The following is a 20,989-nucleotide window of genomic DNA, read 5'->3' on the forward strand; positions in this document are numbered from 1 at the left end:
TTAAAATAGCAATGAAACAAGGAAGGAGAGCACTGCTCGAGCTAGTGAGGGACACCAGAGAGGTGCAGAATAGTCTGAAGACCACATTAACAGAGGACTCTGGAAAAGGGCACTGACCTCTGCCTGTTTCATCCCTCCAGGGCTGGCTACCAGGGCACTGGGGCCAACGCAGGAGGAGCATTGAATGGAAGTTGCCAGCATACCAGGGTGCACCAGTGGGCTTAGTGGTTCCTATTCCAACTTTCATTGACTTTTGGACCCTGAAAGGTTGCACAGAAATCGTGGGCTTTATCTTCTCATGGTTCAAAGTTTGGTATCCATGGGCAGAAAAATGGTCTGAGATGGACCTTCCACTTTTCTCCCACTTCTGCCCTCAGAGGCATCAGCTGCTCCTCCCCTGGTCAGTGCTCAGGGGTCACACAGCTCAGTGGCTGGAAATCCTGTCCCTTGCTGGAAGCAGCAGCTGGGAAGTGCCAGGATTTCCCCCTTCCCAAGGCTGCCCTGGGCCAGACCAGGGGGTGGCTTGCAAAGGATCCCTTCGCTCTTTTGCTGTGACCGTACTCGCTCCAGCAGACCGACGAGCAGGCCGGGCAGAGCAGGGACACAGCGGGGCAACAGTGCGGGGACAGCGGGGACGAAGCAAGTACACTGCGGGGACAGAGCGGGGACACAGTGGGCACAATAAGGGAACAACACGGACGCTGCGGGGACAGTCTGGGGACACAAAGGGGACACAGCAGGGACGGAGTGAGGACACGAGGACGGAGCGGGACACTGAGAGGACGGAGCGGGACACGAAGGGGACGGAAAGGCAAGAGAGCGCGGAAAGAGCGGGAACACGAAGGGGACACAGTTGGGACGGAACGGGGGCACAGCGGGGCCGGCCCGGGGACACAAAGGGACACAAAGGGACGCGGAGCGGACACCCCGCGGGCCCCCTCAGCCGCCGCCGCGCGCCGCCCCGCCCCGCCCGTCACGTGAGGCGGCAGAGCCAATGGCCGCGCGCTCCCTCCGCTGCGCGCGCTGCCCGGCAACGGCCGCGGGGGGGCGCCGTCCCCGCCCGCCATGCTGAGGGCGAAGGTGCTGCTGGTGGGGCCCCGTGAGGTGAGCGCAGGCCGGGACCCCCCGGCACCCCCCCGGCCGTCACCGCCGAGCCCCGCAGGGTCCCTGTGGCGAGAGGGAGGGAAGGAGGAAGCGGGAGGACCAGGCCTGCGCGCACCGGGGCTGAGCGGGAGGGATGGCGCGGGTGGCTTGGGTGAACACCGTCGTCGTGGCTTTGGCACATTAAGTTCCTCCGTGTGTCTTTCACCCCCGCGTTCTGCCAGTCTGGGAAGTCTGTGTTGGCAAACTTCGTGTCCGAGAGCACGGAAGGGATCGGCAGCTACAGCCCGACGCAGGGGGTCAGGTGAGCGAGGCCCCGGCAGCCCCGAGCTCTGCTGTGCCACCGTGTGGGATCATATCCCATTGTTGGTCATCATTTCCGCAGGATCCTGGAGTATGAGAAGCCAAACCTCAATGGGAACAACAAGGGAGCTGGGTGTCGATTCGAGCTGTGGGATTGCAGTGGTGATCAAAAGTAAGCCAGCATGGTTACTGCCTCCAGGTTACTGAATCCTAATAGTTCTGTTTACAGGATATTCATACATAAGGCCCAAACCAGTTATCTGTCATGAGGAGTACTCCTGACTCTTTACCCCAATATATTTTTATAGTTTCTGCTGTAAACACTAGATACTCTCTGCCATGATCACAGCTGAACTCTGTTTTGGATAAGGACTGACTAGAACAGTAAAGTCCACAACTCCTGGAATGAAGTTATAGACACAGGAGACAGAGGCCCACTCTGTAATTGCCTTCATCTCCTTTAAATTATGTGAGTGGACTTCAAACAATGTATGCGTATCATTGAGGCCTTAATTTCTAAAGGATGGAATTGAGAATGGGACAGATCCATTCTTAGGGCAATGTTTAATTAGGTTTATGTGAGCATTTGACTAAATTCTACCTTGTTAGCATATCTTCAAATTAGAAAATCATGGAATCAACTATCATAAGTCAAAATACTTGGAATATGATGTCTAACTGGCAAGGTTACTGATGTTATAGTTAAAAAAGTACTTAATGTGTTCTTGAGGAGGGAAGAAAACTTGAGGAAGTTTGAGTGCATGTTTCTGCTCTCCATCTGTAAGTCTTGCCATTTTCTGTGTTTTTCAAGGTTTGAAACATGCTGGCCAGCTCTGATGAAGGACTCTCATGGTGTAATAATCATCTTCAACCCTGAGCTGCCCAGCCACCTGAAAGAAATTGAAATGTGGTACTCGTGCTTCGTGCAGCAGCAGCCACTGCTTGACAGTCAGTGTCTCTTGGTGGCACATCACAAGCCAGGCAGTGCAGGGGACATGGAAAACCTCTCCTTGGGTAAGGAGATGAAAAACTCCATTTGTAGCTCAGAGTTTTTCATTGATCTTTGTGTCTTTAAAATTGTTAATAACTTGTGGCTTGCATTTTTCATTTAAATCTGTTGATTGAAGAACACTAAAGTGCTTTGCAAAAACAGAAATAATGGATTTCAAAGGTCATCTAGGAGATGAGCAATATTCCTGTTTCACAAAAATAAAGAAAGGGAAAGGAAAGGCAAGGCAAGAAAAGTTTGAGTGGCTTCTCTAACTGAGTATGCAGCTGAGCCAGAAATTAGAACTGCCATATTTCCTCATCAGTAGTAGTTTGGTTCTTACATTGGATTTTTTTTGGTAACTGACACTTTTGAGGGCATTTAAGTCTGTATTTTGTCAATCAAAAGAACAGGAGCCCTTTGAAATGAAAGGCTAACGAGCTGCATCTTAAAATTAGCAATAGGTTCATTAGATATTGCAAAATTATTTGTGACTCTTTACGGCTGTGAAAACACACACTCCCTCTGGGCAACCTGTTCCAGTGTTCAAGCAAGCACATGTTTGTTATAAGCATTAATATATTAATACATATTTAATACAACAGTATCATTCCATTATTTTGAAGTACTCAAAGACTATCATATCACTTAATAGTAAAATTGCAGTTCAGTGCTCAATTTCTTTAATTCTGCTTAACTGAATCTGAGACCAAAACCAGACTTAAGGCTTCAATAATAATAAACTTGGAAGAATTTAATCTGGCAGTAGGCTGTATTTGTTTGCAGCACTGACAAACTATGCTGCATTTCTTCTTGTCCTGCTCTGTGTTATCTGGGGTGTCAAACACTGTGTATCACTGAATTCTAGCTGACTTCAGCATGAGCTGTCTCATGACCTTGATTGTGAATATTTCTTTTATAAAAGCAATATAACTAATTATTTTTATTTACTTTCAAAGCTTATCCACTGAACAAGCTAAAATTGATACATTCCAACTTAGAGGAAGATCCTGAAGATGTTCGGATGGAATTTATCAAGTACTTCAGAAGCATTATCACCATAATGAATGAGAGCAGAGAGAGGGAAGAAATGTCAATTATCTCATAATATTTTAAAAAATACTGAACAAGGAAGAAAAAATATGATTTTCCCTTTGTAAGCTATACTAGCCTGTGAACAGACCTTCCCAAGGAGAATTTGTCAGGCTCCAAATACTTCAGTCTGTAAACAAGTGCTGACGTCAGGTGAACTGTCGTGCCAAGGAGGTGGCTGCACATCTAGGAATTCGAGTAACTTTGTAGCTGCACTTCGGCATCAGAGGCACAGGAAGGTGTTACTATGTTAGTGTGGACCAAAATACAGAATATGGGTCATGGCTTCAGAATTCCTTTGTGCAGGGGTGCTTGGAGAAGAAAGCCTGACAGAGCATAAGACTTGGAGTTCTGCTGAAGCATCTGGGCAAAGTGCTCGTGTTAGCTGGGTTGCTGGAGAAGTCTTGTCTTTGGAAGTCAGTACAAACTGATTGGAATAGAGATCTGACAAGCAGTCATGGTGTGGAATCCACTTTTTTATGTTCCAAGTTGTCCTTGTCTTTCTCTTGAAGAGAGCACGTTGCACAGCCATTGCCTTGGCAGGACAGAGCAGGTTGCAGTCTTTCTCTGGACTGTTTCTCTTCTATTCCAACAAAATAAACATGTTGTGAGGACAATGTTTAGGCCTCTTTGGGAGGAAGGAATTTAAGTCTTGGTTTAGTGCAATATTTTGACTTGTGTCAGGAGCTCCAATTAGTTCTGCAATCTCCAGAGGAGGAAAAGCTGTTTCAAAACTTTTACTGTTCCCTGTTGCATTGAAATAAGTGGTTTCATAGATAATTTACTTTCTGATTTGTTTGGTTTGCACTCATCCCTGTTCTTCGTGTGTTTTGCTGCAGAAGACATTTTTTTTGTAACATGCATTACTAAGGCAATAAAAACATTTTAAAAATGCATCCTTTCTGTTCTTAATGGGGAAGTTAATTATGGGTCTATGTAACTCTTAGCAACTTGTTTAATTTTTAGTAAGGAAAATAATGATAAAGTTGTAGTACATTTCAGCCTACAACAAGAGACATTTACAAAAACTTGGACCCAAGTAGCCAAAGAAATTACACCACATTGACACTGTCTTTCAGAAAACATCCTTTAGAGAAAGTATGTTATAAACCAGGAAGTTCTTCATGTATTTTAGTTCAAGACAACAGGAGTGAGAGATTCTTGGGTTTTTCAGTGATCCAGGTTAATTACTCTACTATTTTTCCTATTTTCGTAGTTTTTTTCTGAGTAGTGAGTAGCCTGTCCTTGTGCAAAGGGGGCAGGAGGTGAAAGAATGAAAGATCTTTGAACAGTTCCAGTTCCTGTTCTGCCATTAAAGCTAAAAGCTACAGTTGGTTCTGGGAGGCAAAGAGGGTGGTACAGAAGGAAAACATCAGTGAGAGGAAGGACACCAGGAAAGAAACAAGTAAAATAAGCAGAAAAAGATGAAAAGAATAGGTTGGAGGTGAACAGTGGGAGGTTGGCATTTCATCATCTACGTTTTATTTATATGACTTTTGAACAATCAGGCTTTCTGTGCTTGCAGTCAGTGTCGTAGGGTGGTCTGTTGGAGGCAGTTATTGAAAAATTCACAGTCTAACTAGAGAACAGTTTTGTACATGCTGCCTTAGATTACTTTTTCCTTGTTGCCAGCTGTGTGGTGCTGGAGCCAATTTTTAAAATATACTGCCTTAATAAATTCAGTTCTCCCCAACAGCAACATTGTGATATTCACTGATAAAAGACTGGTGTGAAACCCACCAAATATTTTATTTGGAATGTAAAACAGTGTTTGGGTGATTCCAGGGTTGAAATGTCAATGAACTCTCCTGTTCACCACCTTGCTTCATATAAAATGTTAATCATGATCTTACTTTAAACTCAAAAAAAGGGTTGTAAATTACAGGTATCTATAGACTGCAGTACGCTGTTCATCACAGAAGAAAAATAGTGTTAGAACCAAAGACAGATGCCTAGACTTGACTTTATATCATCCAAAAAGTTCATAATACACAATAAATGTGGAACATCATTCATAAAATCTGGCCAAGAGATTAATTTCTGTCACTGGTGAAGAACACTAAAGGCATAGACTCATGCAAAATTAATCCTTCATACTGGAGAAGATAACAGAGAAAGTATTTATTCAAAGTATCTTTTATTAATGATTTATGAAGGAGGCCATCAGGGACACCCAGTTAAGAGAGAGGTGTGAGAATGCCAAGGAACACACATTGGGTCTCTGTCTCTGCCTTTTGGAGCTCTCAGGGCCTGCAGAGCTCCGAGTGATGCCACATCCTGGTGTTCTCAGGCTGTGGGGTGCAGTTGTGTCTCTTGGTAAGGGGCTGTTCTGTGCTCTGTCCAGATTTCTGCTTGGGAGGCCAAGGAAGTGCCAGGCAAGTGTAAAGGAAACTGGGAGCATGTGGTAATCAGCCATGAATCAGCTGGCAAGCTGTGGGTTTGACTAAGAGTAGGAACAATTTAGGAGCAGAAGAGAGCAGCAGCTCTGCAGCAAGAGCACTCTTTATTTTATTCTTCCACGCTGAGGACCTTGCCTTACTACCACGCTGGGAAGTTTGCAAAGGCTTTTTGGAATGGCCTTTCCAAGAAGAGGAAGGCAGACAACTGGTGAAGTCTGTCAACTCCTCCAGAATGTAGTCTTCTCCAGGTGTCCTCAGTCTCTTAGAGTGAACAGATCATGTCCCCTTCTCATCCTGTCAGCAGCCCTGAACCCCGAACCCTGGCTTTGTATCAGCTGTGCACAAATTGGGAGTCTCCAAGTTCTCTGTCCCATTCTGTGGATCCCTGTCCATACTGGAATTCAGTGGCTGTTTGTTCCAGTGGTTTTTCTGTCATGGGAACTTTTCTGTTTTGGGAACTGAGGCTGGAATCAGGGGCATGGAACATTTTAAATATTAATTAATTCAAATAAATTCAGCCTCCACAGTGCAGAATCCAAAGTCTCCAGGATATGCCAACCATGCAATGAGAAAACAATCTGTCACTTCAACAGAAGTTATTCAGGTGCAACATTATTTTGCCACTTCGCACTGAGTAATGATAATCCTGACAACTTACTTCATTTTATTTATGATATACAGGTATGATTTTCAAAGTTTTATTGCTGTATAGCTACAAAACTCTTGATAGCTGTCCGTGAGTTCTACTCAAGTTCACACTCACCTCCCACAAGAGCAGTTCATACATCATTGCTCTGGACAAGTGACCTGTCTGGACAAAGAGTTAGCATGGAAATTTGATAGGGAGCAGAATCAGAGGAACTCTGCAGGGCTAAAATGCAGAATTTCAAGACTTCAGGGTTACATCCATAAAGTTAAAGACTGTGGCTACTTTGCAGACTGATCACTGAAGATATTTAAACTCTTCAATCATAAGAGTTTGCTCAGGTTATCTCTTACAAGCTGTTTTCTGCACACACACAACATTGTGAAGCCAGTAATTCCTGGTGATGATGAAGACAGTGCTACCCAGATGTGTGACTTGTTTACAACTAAGCTTTGGGAGTAGCAGCAAAGCTGAATGAAATATATTTGGACCTTACCAAAACAATGCAGCTTTCTTTTCAAGTCATATATTTTGAAGGCCAGGCCTTTGGTCTCAGTTGCTCTCAGCAGTATTGTTCTAATGGACACAATAGACATAAGAAATCCCATGTTCCTATTTCTATTATTGTGTTGCCAAGTGACTAAAAGGGAGTCACGTAGGCCCCCACATTGAAGAGTGCCCATCCATGCTGGGGTTTTGCATGTTCAGTTTAAAATATGTAGGGTGCTGACATGCAGATGCTTTACAAAGCAACTTCTAGAAGGTATCCAGGACCTCTTAAAATCAGATCTTAAATGACTCAATTTTCAACAGGAGTGCCTCGCTCTGGAGGTCAGTTGTATTTCTCTTACCACTTCTCCAGAATTCTTCACTGGTGGAACACTTGGTACAGCAAAGATCTGCCAAAATACCAATTTACCTTGTTGAGAAGTTGCCTTCCCCAAGGTGCTAGAAACACTGCAGCAGTAATTCCCTAAGCTTTAGTTGGTGCTCTTCGTGCACACACGGATACCATGGCACCAGGGAGTACCAGACACCATGTGCTGCTACTCCGAGCAGTTCAGGGATGAATTCCCATGTACAAAGCAAGCCCTTTGTCACTTGCATTTTTGCATTGATCCACACAGGTTATTTACTTAGGACAAGTTTCCCCTTGGGTGACTGAGCTTTGTATAGCCAGATACCTTGGAAAGGCACCTGCTCAGAATTTGCTGAGAACTCATCCTGTGAAAATTCTTCACAAACAGTTGGGAACCTCTCACCTTGTGCTGGAATCACCAGTATGATGGAACTGACTTGTTCAAGTGGTGTTCAGGTTTGGCCACCCATGCTCAGAAAGATACACTGAATCAAGAAAAGGCCACCGAATCAAGAAAAGGCCACTGAATGGCTAAAGAAGAAAGAAACAATTGCATAAGAAGTGTTGGTTTTTTCACTCTAGCAACATAGCAAGGGGTTATGCTTGATGTCTGCAAATAAACCACAAAGAAAGAAAAATGACTGCATTTACTTGGACATAAGGTAACAAGAGCCCTCAGAAGAGCAGGGTTGCTGTTGATAAAGGGCTGGACCATTCTAACTAAGGTACACAAACCTAAATATAAAGCACTCATTTACCATCTTCTCCTTTTGCTTATTTTCCCCCACCCTTGAATTGTATGTGGGAATAATTTGACCTTGAACACAAGCTTTTTTTTCTTTTTTCTGAAAGACACAAAAAACAGAGGAAATCTAATATATTCTCTTTGTTTATAATAATCTAAACTAAAAGGCAGCTTTGGCACAATACTCTATGTGAACAAACTAGTCAACCAATAACTCTAGTCTGGAAGTTGAAGAAGTTATCTAACAGGGAGGGAAAAACCTGGTTTCAGAACAGCGTTTAATTAGCAGTTTGTGATTGACTGTCACTGGGCTTGATCCTTGTAGTCCCTCTTTTATGAAAACAGGAGGCTTATTTCTTTTTTATTCATGCAGGTATTTTTCTGCAGAGGTGGCAGTGAACCAGAACATCAGCTCCAAACTTCCTTGAACTTTGAGAAACTTGGATTCTGATTTGTACTCCCCATCTGGAGATCAGCTGAAGACAAAGGTTGTATTTACGCATATGCAGAGGAAATAAAGCAATTTTCTCAACTCATACCAGAAGAAAGGTACCACAAATTTTCTCACGTGAGTCTCACTTTAGAGGGTACTGCCTGAAGATGGGCACTGGGTTTTGCTTACATAACTCTCAGACACAAACAAAAAAAAGCCACATGTTTTGCTGAGTTCTATTGTCTCTCCCTCCCTCTGTAAGGAAATTAAAGCCTATTTCTCCCCTAGTTCCATGTAATCTATCTGAATCCTGGTAACATGTCTCTGAGAAATTGCTCAGAGGGAATAACAGACAAGGGTACACCCTCCATTGCTATGTTACTGCTCCATGAGTTCCAGACAAAAGCATTTTTTGTGGTTTGCCAGCAAGCATCTACTCCTAAAACCCTGGGATTGCATTGTTCTTTACATGTCAAAAGTTGATTTAGTACCGACAGGCACAGATTGCAGGGTCCATCTTTTTAGGAGGGATCTTCAGGTTTTCTAGACTGCTGGGGTCAGCCCTCACAGCCAGTGACACCATTTGGGAGAGTCCCACACAAGTGGACTGTAAAGAACAGGCTCTCAGGTCTGCTCTGCAATGAATATTCCAGCATTTTTATCCTGACCTAGGTTAAATGGTAATACTCCAGAAACTGAGCAACTGACTGCCAGGCCATAACAACCCTGAATCATTAAATAAAGATACATCTTCAGGATAAATTATTGTTAAGGCTCCAAAATAGTTCTGCTGTGTTTGGAATTCTAATAATGGTAGGCAAGCTTGACTGGAACCTCTAATGATACAAAGATCTTGCAGTCTTGCTTATCTGTAACTAAGTTAATGAGCCTGGGACCCAATCACAGCTATTATGAGGCCGTTCTGCTCAGAATGGTGTATCTTTGCTTTTAAAGCAGATCATTAAAAGTGATATCTAATGAAAACTCCATCTGTTTTTCATTGGCTTTTTTCTTTTTTTATTCTCTAAGGCTCCATGAAGCTTTGCAGCACACAGGGCTGACACTGTCACATGCTAACAGGACAAGCCAGCCCTCGATGCAATTCCTTTGTCCAGGGAAGTTAAATATTGGGTATTTCTGGATCTATTAATGTAAAGGTAGCCTTTTGGACCTTTAATTTCTTTCATATCCAGGAATTGGAGAGAGATGCACAAATATGAAGTGGTGTAATAAATCTTAAGTCACACAGACCTGCACAGAACTGAATCTACAGACCACAAATGTTATTTTACAAAGCATTAGCAATAAAAGCTGGGAGTTGCCACTCTGTTCTCTCTCTTCTACTCAGCTAAATGGGAATTTCTGATTCCTGCTAAGACATGGGGTCTATGACACGAAGTTGGGCAGTTGTGATCCCTCCAGACACTCTTACAGTTTTCTATCACATGAACCTACAGAAGCCAAAACATGCACATGCAGTTTCCATTACTAAATAATTCATTTGCCAGTCCCAGAAAAACCTGGTAGTATTAGATACACAAACACTTTATGCTAAGTGCTATTAAAGCCTAGTTGCCAACAGACTTGAGTCTTAAGGATTTACCCAAGTGTAGATTTTCTGTCCTCTTATAAGGGTTTTCCTCCCTTATTCCCTATACAGACATGGGTACCTGCAGTAATGAATTTTTTAGGAATTTCACAGAACAAGAAAAACATGCCTAAACTGACCATGGAAATTAAAAGGTTTTTTCCCATCAAAAGAAGGAAAATCTGGAAAAAACACCATATAAAGTGGGAAACTGGGAGGATAGGAGAGACAGCAAAGAGGAAAGAGCACATTTTTGAATAGCACAAGCTGTTTGTGAAAAAGATTGGGAACTTGGCTTACTGCAGAAGCAGAAGACTGGACTCAGCAACCCAAAAGATAACTTTTAATTCTACATTTCCTTCTCCAGAACTGGTGATAGAATAGATAATTGTTCCTTTAGAATTAGTTTTCTCTGCACTTGCCTGTGCAAGCATGTAAGTTAAAATCATGACACCTCTTTCCCATGCTCCAGCAAGGACAATAAAAAGAGAATGTGACCTCTTATGTGGCCTGTAACAAGTATAAATTAATGATGTCTTCATACAGATTCAATGTGGCAAAAAGTCCCATATTTCATGCAGCTTTATAAATAAAGCATATCTTCTATGATTGATCACAAATAAACCAGAACAGAATCAAGCAGGTAATGTGGAAATACAAAGTAATAAAGACTGATTCTTACCTTTTGCTTTTGTAAGACAATGAGACTCATGTTTATGTTTTTTATATGAATTGGCCCCATATAGTGTTGAAACTGGTTCATAATTCCCACTCAGATTTTTAAATTTTATGATTTTTAATTCTTGCAAGTTCTGTGAAAATAGACAGCCAAGTTAAGACAGATTATTCATTTCTCATTGAAGAAACAGGCTAAAATGAGCTCAATCCCCATTAAATATCAGAGAATCCATGCCTAAACACAATCCAAGATATAAATCCATAGGAAAAAAATATTTCACTGTTTGCAGAACTACTTGTATTGAATGAGATCACAGAGATATAACATCAGTATGACAGAATCTAATCACCACTCAACAAACATTTTGGAAACAAGTCAGCAACCACATCTGCTTCACCAGAACCAGAGCTTCATGTGACAGGAAGCTTATTAGAGACCCTGACTCTCATTATTTTGTTTTTGCTTATAACTTCTCAGCATGAATATTCAATATTGCAAAATCAAGCAGCTTCCTTTACAGACCATCCAGAAAGGAGAAAGAAATTGTGTCAGACATTCCAGATCCTGAAGAAATTGGTGCCTGTGGAGCTATGGATTTCTACCAGCAAAACATCTGGCACAAAACAACATTAAACATGAATAACTTGCTTCTCTTTCCCCTTACCATTGGTGTGAGGCAATAATAACTCCTCTGAAGTTTTCTTGATGTATCAAGCCTGAAAACAAGACAAAAGAGAGGAAAACCAGCACTTTAAACATAGCAAGACATCTTAAAGGAATGCAACTCAAAATACCTTATTTTCTTAGTAGCATAAAATGTTACATTGTGAAACATTTTTCTTGGTTACTACACATGAAACAGTTGCTTCAATACTCTGAACGCAATTTAGGAATTCCCATTTGGTGCTTTTTCATGGCTCTGGTCCTAGCTCCAGGAGTCAGAGCCTCTGAGCAGGTAAATTTGATAAAATTTACAGGGAAAAATATCACTCATAGGAAAATCTGTGCAAGAGTGAAGCCAAATGTCCAAAGTCTCAGCCAGAGTAACGGTAGCTCTGTGTACTCGGCCTTCAGTAGCTGAAACATTTCCTAAAGTGAAAGGATTCATCTCAAACCCTTCTAAATTGGGTGGTCCATATGCACCAGCCCTTGATTCGCCTCTGCAGTCACAGCTGGTGATGTGAGAGCCTGCCCTTCCTGCCTGTGCCCAGCAGTGGGATGAGTTTGGGAAGACTGGGGCTGTGGAGCGTTGTGTGACTGAAATATGGGCACCTCCATCTGGTGAGCGGCATCAGTCCTATGACACACCAACAGCTCCTGTTTTCCCTTCACATTCCTCAGCTCCACAGGAGTTTTTCTAGCACATAAGGCTGGACTGGCAGTGGCATTTGGAAGGGCTGAGCTGTGGGATAGCACTCATTTTCCCTGGCAGGGAGATGTTGCGTGGATCTATTCCCCACTAGGGCCCTGTGGTGGGCAGGCACGTTTTATGCAGACAAAGGCTCTCAAACGGGGTCCCACTCTGCAGACACGTCAGACAATATCTTTCCAAAGTCTCTGGATAACCTTTCTTTTCTTCTTTCTCCATCACCTTGTGGACAGATAAAAAACCTTCCAGGGAAATCTTAAGTCGGTGCTGCAATTTCAACCCCACAGATGTCAAAGTGATTTTTACACTCCTTCTGCTCAACTAATTGCCAAGCCCCAACAAAGGGACTTTAATGGGTTGCACCAGGCAATAAACCATCATCTATTGGCTCTAGCAACAAGGAAGGAAGAGAGGGAATGTAAAGCTGGAACAAAGCACAGACCCAGAGCAAGTCCAAGTACTTGCAGAAACTGATTTATCCAAAGATTTGATAGTAGATGTTATATTCAGACAACTTTAACAGAGCTCCACAGAACATTAAATGCTTCTCGTATTTTCAGTACTCAACCCACTCCATCTGGGCACTTCTGCCACAGGGCACAAACAAAACACTGCTTAATATTAATCAAAGAAGTGACTTTTGCTCTGCAAGTTCAATATAAAAAGAGTAAGAGCAAACACATGCTAAGCTGTTCCTGGGAACACTGAACACAACAAAGGAGCTGTCTTGGATTGCAGCATTTCTAAATTATACCCAGTCTTGTTTTAGTGAGGATATATTAATGATGTATTATCACAAATACTGCGCTAAACTGGAGCACTCTGCATCCCTGATTAAGAAATATCCGGTTCATAATATACCAAATTCATATATCCTTGCTTACCTAGAGCTTCCACAGATTATTGCACAGCTACTAGTCCATGGAAAAGTTGCATCCTTTTTCCTGGACATCTATTTGGGTTCACTTCTCTATAGATAACGTTAATTTTTGCCTGTGCCCATTTTTCAGCCTCATGGACTCCTTGTTCTCCTCAGTTCCTTCTCTCTAGCCCACTAACAGCCTGTAGCCATATGTAGTAAAAATTACTACTTATTGCACACATCTGTGCAAAACCTTTTTCCAAATTATTTTAATTCTTGAAATCCAGGACTGCCTACATTTGTCAAACAATACCAGGCTGTTGAGACTGTGCAGTGGAAGCTGAGGTCACTTCTTCCTTATTTTCTCAGCTGCCACTGCACCCTCCTGGTCTCTTTCTGCTGATTCAACTCTGCAAAGGGGAAGGATAACAGGATAAGTATCTGGCTCAGTTTTCTCTCTCTGCAGTAGCTCCTTTCCATCATGGATTTAATTCACCTACTTTTCTTAACCAGCCCCATCTATTGCCACCTCCACTTCCTCCTTCCTTGTATCTTTTGCTCCCTCAGTCAGTAACTCCAACTCAGAACAGAGCTCTTCTTTAAAAGATGAGACCATCTAGGTTTTCTGCTGTCCTCCTGAAAGGCTGACATCTCTGCCAGCCTTCCCTTGTAAGTTCCTTCTGTAACTGACTGTAGCCTCTTTCTATGCCTCCTGCATCCCACCAGGTGCAGCTGGACCATGGGATGAGCAGAGCTGCCTCTGTCCCAACGCCACCGAGTTCTTGTGTGTTTACTCAGCTCAGGCACTGGATGGTGCTCTTGGCACTTTCATGCCGCAAAAGCGCTTTCCAAGCAATCCCACTTCTCCTGAGAGCTGTAAAAATTCCCCGGGGTCAGATACAGTTGCACGTCTAAGCCTCTAAATCCCAAGAAGAGCATGTTTTGACTACACAGAATGTAGCCGAGGCTTCAGTGGAAGAAGCTCAGCTAGGTAAGGACAAATGCCAAGTGAAATGTCACTGCCTATGACACACACATCCACCAAGCAGTGGCTTTCACATTCGGCCTCAAATATTTTATTTGCTAATTGGTTCCTTATCAGTGTTCCCCATAGCAACGAGGGAGATGTAAGTGGCATAAAGTGGGCTGAGTGACATTACGTCTGCATGTAAATGTGACTGGGATTGTGCATGGAGGGGATGATCTGAGGGAGGTTAGCAACATAATGTGAAACCTCCTGTGGTCTCAGAGGAGAAAGGAGCTTCTTAATGCTGCCTGAGTGAGGCAGGGAAGCGATCTCAGCTTTTCGAGAGAATCAGACTCTTCTCTTCTACAGAAAATGAGTTTGTTTGATCTTTTTGCCTGCTAAGAAATATTAATTTTACACCAGATGTTTGTCTTTGGTTATTTTTCATAGAAGGTCAGAAGACTTTTGGTATTTTTAAAGATGTAATGAACAAGAAAAGGAAATATACTTTATGGCAAAAAAAAAAGCTATAGGGAGATAGGAGATAAATATTCAGGCTTTTTTCCTTTCTTTTGCTGATTTTTGTGCATCCCAGGCAAATCAGGCTGCCTCTCTGAGTTTGCTCAGCCTTGTAAATTGGAGATAATTCCTTCTCTTCCAGCTCTTCTAAAAGGCTCTTTCTTCAATGGAAGGTGCCATAGAAGTACAAAATATTTTGTGTGTCTGCATCTAAGGGACATAGGTCTGGAAAAGGCACTCTAGCAAAATAAAGAAACAAATAGAGAGACCACTGTCACATTTAGGAGAAATCAGGGAAAACAGGGAATAAAAGGATTCATAAGGATGGGGTGGCATTGACAAGAAACACCTGGACTAGCTGGATGTACCCACTGACCTACAATGTGGGATTTAAACTTGTATTGATAAGTATTTGGATTGGACCACCTCTGGCTAGGCAGAAATCAGCACAGCCCCAGAAAAGGTTCAGAAATCACTGAAGAATCCCACCTGGAGGAAGGTCTTGAATTACACTTTCCAGCCATCCTACCTGGATTAAACAGTTCAGAGGGTGGGCTTGCTCATCTGAAGGATTTGCACAGATTTGGTGATCCCCTGAAATCCTATGACAGCTCTTCAGCTGCCTGGTCCATTGTTTACACAAAGCCTGCTCAGTCTTCTTGGGTATTGTCCTTCTAAATATCTCCAATGACAGTTCTGAAAGAGACAAGCTGAGGGTTAACGGTGCTTGGATGAACAAAACACTCCAAAATGAGCACGGCTGTTGAAGCCTTAACATGGAAATCTTTTGGCTACACCATTTAATACGACACACACGGGACAATGAATTTTACAGCGCTTGCAACACTCCCTCCTCTTGGCAAGTGGGCATTGCAGACCATTAGAATTTATGGATAACTGAGCTGCTTGTGCCTCAGAGGAAGAAAATCGGATAAATGGCCCAGTCCTGCAGATCTGACATGACTCATCTCATCGAGGTTAACGAACCGGCCACCTCAAGATTAGGGAGTTGAGTGCATGAGATGCTACTGCTCACACAGGCTGCTGCTTAGAGAAATGCTACTACAGGCAGTACTTACATGTAAAACAGCCTCAAGAAGTAGAAACCCTGTTGTTATTTTAAGGTTTGGGGTTTTTTTAAAGTGTAATCTCATTAACAAAGTGAAAAGCAAGAGAGTTCTCTCTGGGGTCCCACTGCCCTCGTTGTCCCCACTGCTGGACCACGCTGGGTTATCTTGGTGAGGTCTGATAAATGTGTGGTGACTGATATGGGCCTTGCTGGTGCCTCTCTCCTCTGCTGTGGCCTCCTGCTGCAATAACAGAGCTGGCAGGAGGGAGCCTTTGTCCAAGTGTGCCTTCAGCAGCGATTCAAGTGAAGATGCTGGACTGGGTATCGCAGTAGTTGCAGTGTGTGGAGATAACTTTGTTAGTGCAGGTATAGTGGGTCTGAACGTGGTATGGCATATTTTCAGATCTTCCCAGGAAGGAGTGTGTAAGCACAAAGCAGAGTTGTGCCTCCCTGCAATGGCAATTCTGATGTACTGCTGAGCAAGGTTACCCAAAAGACTGTGTTCTTAATGTGCCCTTTGTTACTCACACAGACTGAATTTCTGATTCCTTGGTTATTTTGCAGTAAGAAAAATTGTTTCGTTTCATGGTATATCACAATATTCAATGAGCTTGTCCCTTGGGAATACAGAGACCTTTAAGATCTTAATATAGACATCTTTCAAATGAGATCATTAATGTGTATATATCTGGATTTAGGGCCAATGCAAGCACTTCGATTTTTTGTCTGCCAAATTTTCATTTTTGGCTCCATTTTCTCCCCATATATTCAAAGAACTGCACCACATGGAATCCTTTAAACAATAGATGGGATAACATTATTTTTCAGTTGCTCTTGAAAAGGTTTTTAACCACATAAACTATTCCAGGGTTTGCTAAGAAGTTACCATTGCAAATAATGTAATTGTTCCAGACTGAATTCCTTGCATTCCAGAATAACTTTTGAAGCAAAAAGCATGACTAATTTGGGATTTTTAAGCAGCCTCTTTATGGTAATACTTAGATGAATGTAAATTTTCTCCAAAAGCTTTGCTTTAAAAAGAAAGGACCAAAGCCTACAAACACTCCTAGCTGCAGAACCAATATTTAATGCTAATGACCCATCGATCTCAACAGAAGGAAAATAAACATTTAAAATTTAGGAAACTGAGCAGTTTATTTTAAACAATATAAAAAAAAGTGAGAAAAACAGTAGACAAAATCTGGCAGACCTAGAAATACATACAGTGCAAGCAATAAATTCTGGTTTTCCTCTTCTCTTTTGCGAGCAGGACAAGGCTGTTACTTGCCTTTGGAATGAAGCCAAGCCTCACTGTCCTGCACCACTGAGTCCCTCCTTAAAGATGTGTGTGACTTATGCTTCCCCAGGCTTCACCTGGAATTAAAACCACACTTTTTTTTCTGGTCACATGTTTCCTTTTAACATCTGAAACATTCTTGATACATTCCTCTCCGATTATTTCATTGCATGGTTTGGCCAATGGAGACTGTTACCCAACTCTCTACTGTGTAACACTTCCAGGTAGAGTAGGTGGGGGAGATGAAATCTCCGACTTGCTGAGGCAGAGGGCCCCGAGTTCTGCAATTCTCTTCCCCTGTGGGTGCAGTGGAGTTTAGCCTTAGCAACTCACAAAGCCGCTTTCCAAATCCACCTCGTTACAGAGCTTTCTTGGATTAATTCAATTAAGCAGTGGGTGGTTTAAGAGATGAACTACACTGGGAGCAGGGCCTGTAATTCACTGCAAACTCCCACCATAAAGGGCACAACAGAATCCAACTTTTTCATGGCCAGTCAAGCAGCAGACATGGGGAACAGCACTTCAGAGGGCCTTTTGGATCTCCAATTTGATTCTGTGCTACAGGCCAGCTTCTCAGTTCCCACATATCAGCCTGTTTCCACTGGATTCACACCAGATGCAGACTTGGCCTTGCAAGTCCAGAAATTTAGTTTATCTTTTTAAAGACTCTGGGTTTCGTAGAATTGGCTTAGCTGTCATATAAAACAATAGTATCTTGTATCACTCTAAACAAAAGGAATTAACTCTGCATTTATTAGCCAAACTTGCTGTGAATACAAAGCTTTTGGGATCATGCTCTTCCCCATGCTGATCACAGCCCTGGCCCTTTAATCCCCCACAAAGAGGGACTTGCTGGAGTGTGCAGGGACTCCCCCCAAAGCTGTGCACTTTGTGGAAAGCACAATGTATGTAACTGGGTCTTGTCCTGACATGGAGCTGGGACATAGCCAGGGTAACTCAACCAGCCTCAGGATCTGGGACTAGTGTCACAGATAAGGACAATGATAATTACATTCTTCAAAGCTTCATGAAAATAGATGCCTCAGTTGAGGTTAAAGTGCCCCAAGTAAAGAAAAAAAAAAAAAAAAAAAGGCAAAAGCAAAGACACAGAAAGAGAAAAATCATTCTACATGATCAAAAAAATAAGCAGGGAAAGTTTCATCTGGAACTTGAGCAGCCATAAGCACAGAAGTCAATCAACCATAAGACCTATTAGGAAAACAGATTTAATAAGCTCTTTCTCCACTTATTTGTTTCATTTTCCTCAAGTAAAATAAAAATACCTCTTCTCTCCTAGATATGTTATGTGAGTTACTTCAATGTGCTCTTTGCAAACAAATAACCCCAGTCCCCTTCATTTTCCTCCTGGTCTCCAGCAACCACTGTGTGTTCACACTCAGTGCTTGTCCCTGGATGTTACTGTTCAAACAGAACCTGCAAACTCCTCTTTTTCAATGAGCCTGCAGGATTAAATTTCAGGCAGAGTGCAAGGTGACAGCTACTCCTCCACCTGTACTGACACAGCACACGCTCTCCAGGAAGATGCATCTTCCATTCGCACGTGTCTGCTGCTTGGGGTGCTGATGCTGAAAATGCCCATGTTAGGCTTTTAGGCCAAGTAAATTTGATAAAAATTCATGGGATTTTAGGAGCATTATTTCTGGAGAAGCTTATTCCAGAAATAGTCTCTGCTCACCTGCGTCACTGATTCCTTAATACTGCACTTGGCTAACATTTGCACCACGGGGACTGGAATTTAGGACTTCTGGTCTCTGCTGGTTCTGTGCTGCAAGACCTGTTCCTCTGACTGAAAACTGCTGCTAAACCTTCTTTACTTCTTTTAAGATTTAGCTGAGTCATGTTGGGAAATCCTTTGAGATCAAGGCTATAACAACTTCAAGTGAGTAGAATTAAATGGGACATTTTGGGAGGCACAGAGGAAGTTACTCAATTGTTCCAGGTTGGAAGACAGTCTATTAGATACCACACAAACCTTCACCTCTGTCAAGTCCAATTACTGTCCAGAGGAGAAAGATTAAATAAGAACCACGCCTATAAAGCTCATACAGCTCTAAATTGAAGAACAAGAAGGGAAAATAAAAGTACAAGCCCCTTGAGAGTTTTTATATTCTTCAAACTACATATAAAACCCATTTAGAATGTAAGCTCAAGAGTTCTGATAGGGACTTGGAAATGTTGCAATTCCAATAGTCAATATCCTGTCTATGGAAGGAATGAAAGTGAAATTATATTCTTCCCTTAATAAGCACTTGTAGGTACAACAGATATCAAGCTTGATATTATCTTACTTGCTTTTTGCAGCAGGAGTGATGCTGCACTGGGTTTGATCCTGGACAAACCAAAATGTGTCAGAGTTTTGCCTCAACATGAACATGATGAAGTTAGCTGCTAATATGGGTGCTCTGGGGTACTCATATGAACACACACCAGGGTGGAGTTTCAAGAGCACAGTTCCTACACTCAGGACTAGATTTTCAGAGAGATTCATGCACTGAATTCTTATAACATCCAGCTACTTATAAAAAAGCCTAAGCAGGAGCTAACAAATTTGTAAATGTACTTCAAGTGATAGATACTTCATCCTTTGATCACCTGTCACTAAGTCAGCAATCCTGTGAGCAGCTGACACTTCTGGGTTCTCCAAATTTCCATGAAGAAAGCCCTGCATGTCTCAATTTGGGAACACGGAAAAATGAAGTCTTTAGTTTAAGCCTGCTTTATTACAATGGCAAAGACTGAGAAGATTTACCTCAACTGGTCAAAAAGGGCAAAATGGAATAATTTTCAAAGACTCCCTCTTTCAGGATTGCATTTGGCTTAACTGAGCAAAAATTTAGTAGGAAATGCAGAATCCCCTGCCTTGCTATACCATGTACTTTGGCAGCAAGGCTTGAAAGACTGTGGCAGCAAGTGAGATTCAGTTTAAAAGTGACTCATTTTAGGGTATGCAAGCCATAAGAAAAGTGAGCTGTAACAGATCCTGCCCTTGAAAGGACTTGGTGTTGTAATTTCTCCTCCAACTCTGCCTTCTGCAATTTTACATGTGCTCAAATGATGTAGATCTACTATTGTATTGGCAAAACCTGGAGTTCAGACATGTTCTCCCAGTTAGGTGGAAGGACTAAAACCCATCAAAGGACTAAACCTTCATCAACACAGCCCAACCATGGGTGCTGGGGAAGGCAGGACAGGCTCATTCCACTGCCCACCCCGGTCACAGCTGCATTGTTAGTGTGACAAGTGTGACAACTAAAAGTAGGCCAAGGGCTAACATACCAATTTCCATGCCAAGTGTGGAATAATTTACTAATAAAACTTTCTGATTGTTTGCTGACCCTCTGACTTTTGAGGTTCCTTTTGTCCACAAGGATTTATGAATCTTGGGTGCTTCCATCCCCTTCAGGATGGGTCATCACATCAGGGAACGACTGGATGTGGCACTCAGTGCCACGGTCGGGGTGACAAGGTGGGGGTCAGTCTCAGCTTGGACTCGATGACCTAGGAGGTCTTTTCCAACCTCAGCGATTCTGTGATTACAGGGCAGAATTTGTTGGTGTTGCTCAAAGCGACTTCCTGAATAATAAACATTAATTATGCCTTCGGGCTGTAGGCCCGGGGATTTTTCCCTTGCCCGGAGCTAAGGGGCCAGCCCGGACAGGGACCCGGGAGAAGCCACCGCCACCCTCATCCTGCTGCCAGTCCCTGCTCCCAGTTCTTGTTCCCGGTCCCTATCCCTGTCTCTGTCCCTGTACCCAGTCCCCGTCCCTGTTCCCAGTATGTGGTCCCTGTGCCCGATTCCGGTCCCTGTTCCTTGTCCCTGTCCCCTGTCTCTGGTTCCCGGCCTTTGTCCCTGTTCCCAGTCCCTGGTTCCGGTTCATGTTCCCTATCTCTACCCCCAGTCTCCGCTCCCGGTCCCGGTCCCGGTCCCTCCCCGCTCGGCGGCCGCCGCCGGTCCCGTGTCTCACCGTGGGCGCCTGCGCGGGGCTCCTCCTCCTGCTGCTTCTCCTCCTCCTGCCCGTCCTCCCCTCCCGCCGCCGGCGGCCGCTGTCAGG

At 43.1% G+C, this 20,989-nt stretch overlaps 1 protein-coding gene and 1 long non-coding RNA gene across 7 annotated transcripts; one reads left to right on the forward strand and one right to left on the reverse strand.

The window, feature by feature from the left end:
• Positions 1 to 1,011: 1,011 nt before the first annotated feature.
• Positions 1,012 to 4,380, forward strand: IFT22 (intraflagellar transport 22). Its single transcript, XM_048324310.1, has 5 exons — positions 1,012 to 1,104; positions 1,326 to 1,405; positions 1,487 to 1,576; positions 2,216 to 2,418; positions 3,352 to 4,380. Exons 1-5 carry the CDS (start codon positions 1,066 to 1,068, stop codon positions 3,498 to 3,500), a joined length of 561 nt encoding a protein of 186 aa, XP_048180267.1. The 5' UTR covers positions 1,012 to 1,065; the 3' UTR covers positions 3,501 to 4,380.
• LOC125336127 lies at positions 3,968 to 20,988 on the reverse strand. Of its 6 annotated transcripts, none has more exons than XR_007207655.1 (5): positions 20,903 to 20,988; positions 15,080 to 15,246; positions 11,498 to 11,549; positions 10,837 to 10,966; positions 3,968 to 7,919 (listed from the first exon to the last, which is right to left on the reverse strand). It is a non-coding gene; the product is annotated as an uncharacterized LOC125336127 (long non-coding RNA). The 6 variants fall into 6 exon arrangements; XR_007207658.1 differs by having other exon boundaries at positions 3,968 to 8,233; XR_007207656.1 differs by having other exon boundaries at positions 3,968 to 8,609.
• Between the last annotated feature and the right edge of the window lies 1 nt (position 20,989).

The sequence above is a fragment of the Corvus hawaiiensis genome, chromosome 20 (genome assembly GCF_020740725.1).
Source record: "Corvus hawaiiensis isolate bCorHaw1 chromosome 20, bCorHaw1.pri.cur, whole genome shotgun sequence".
NCBI lineage: Eukaryota > Metazoa > Chordata > Aves > Passeriformes > Corvidae > Corvus > Corvus hawaiiensis.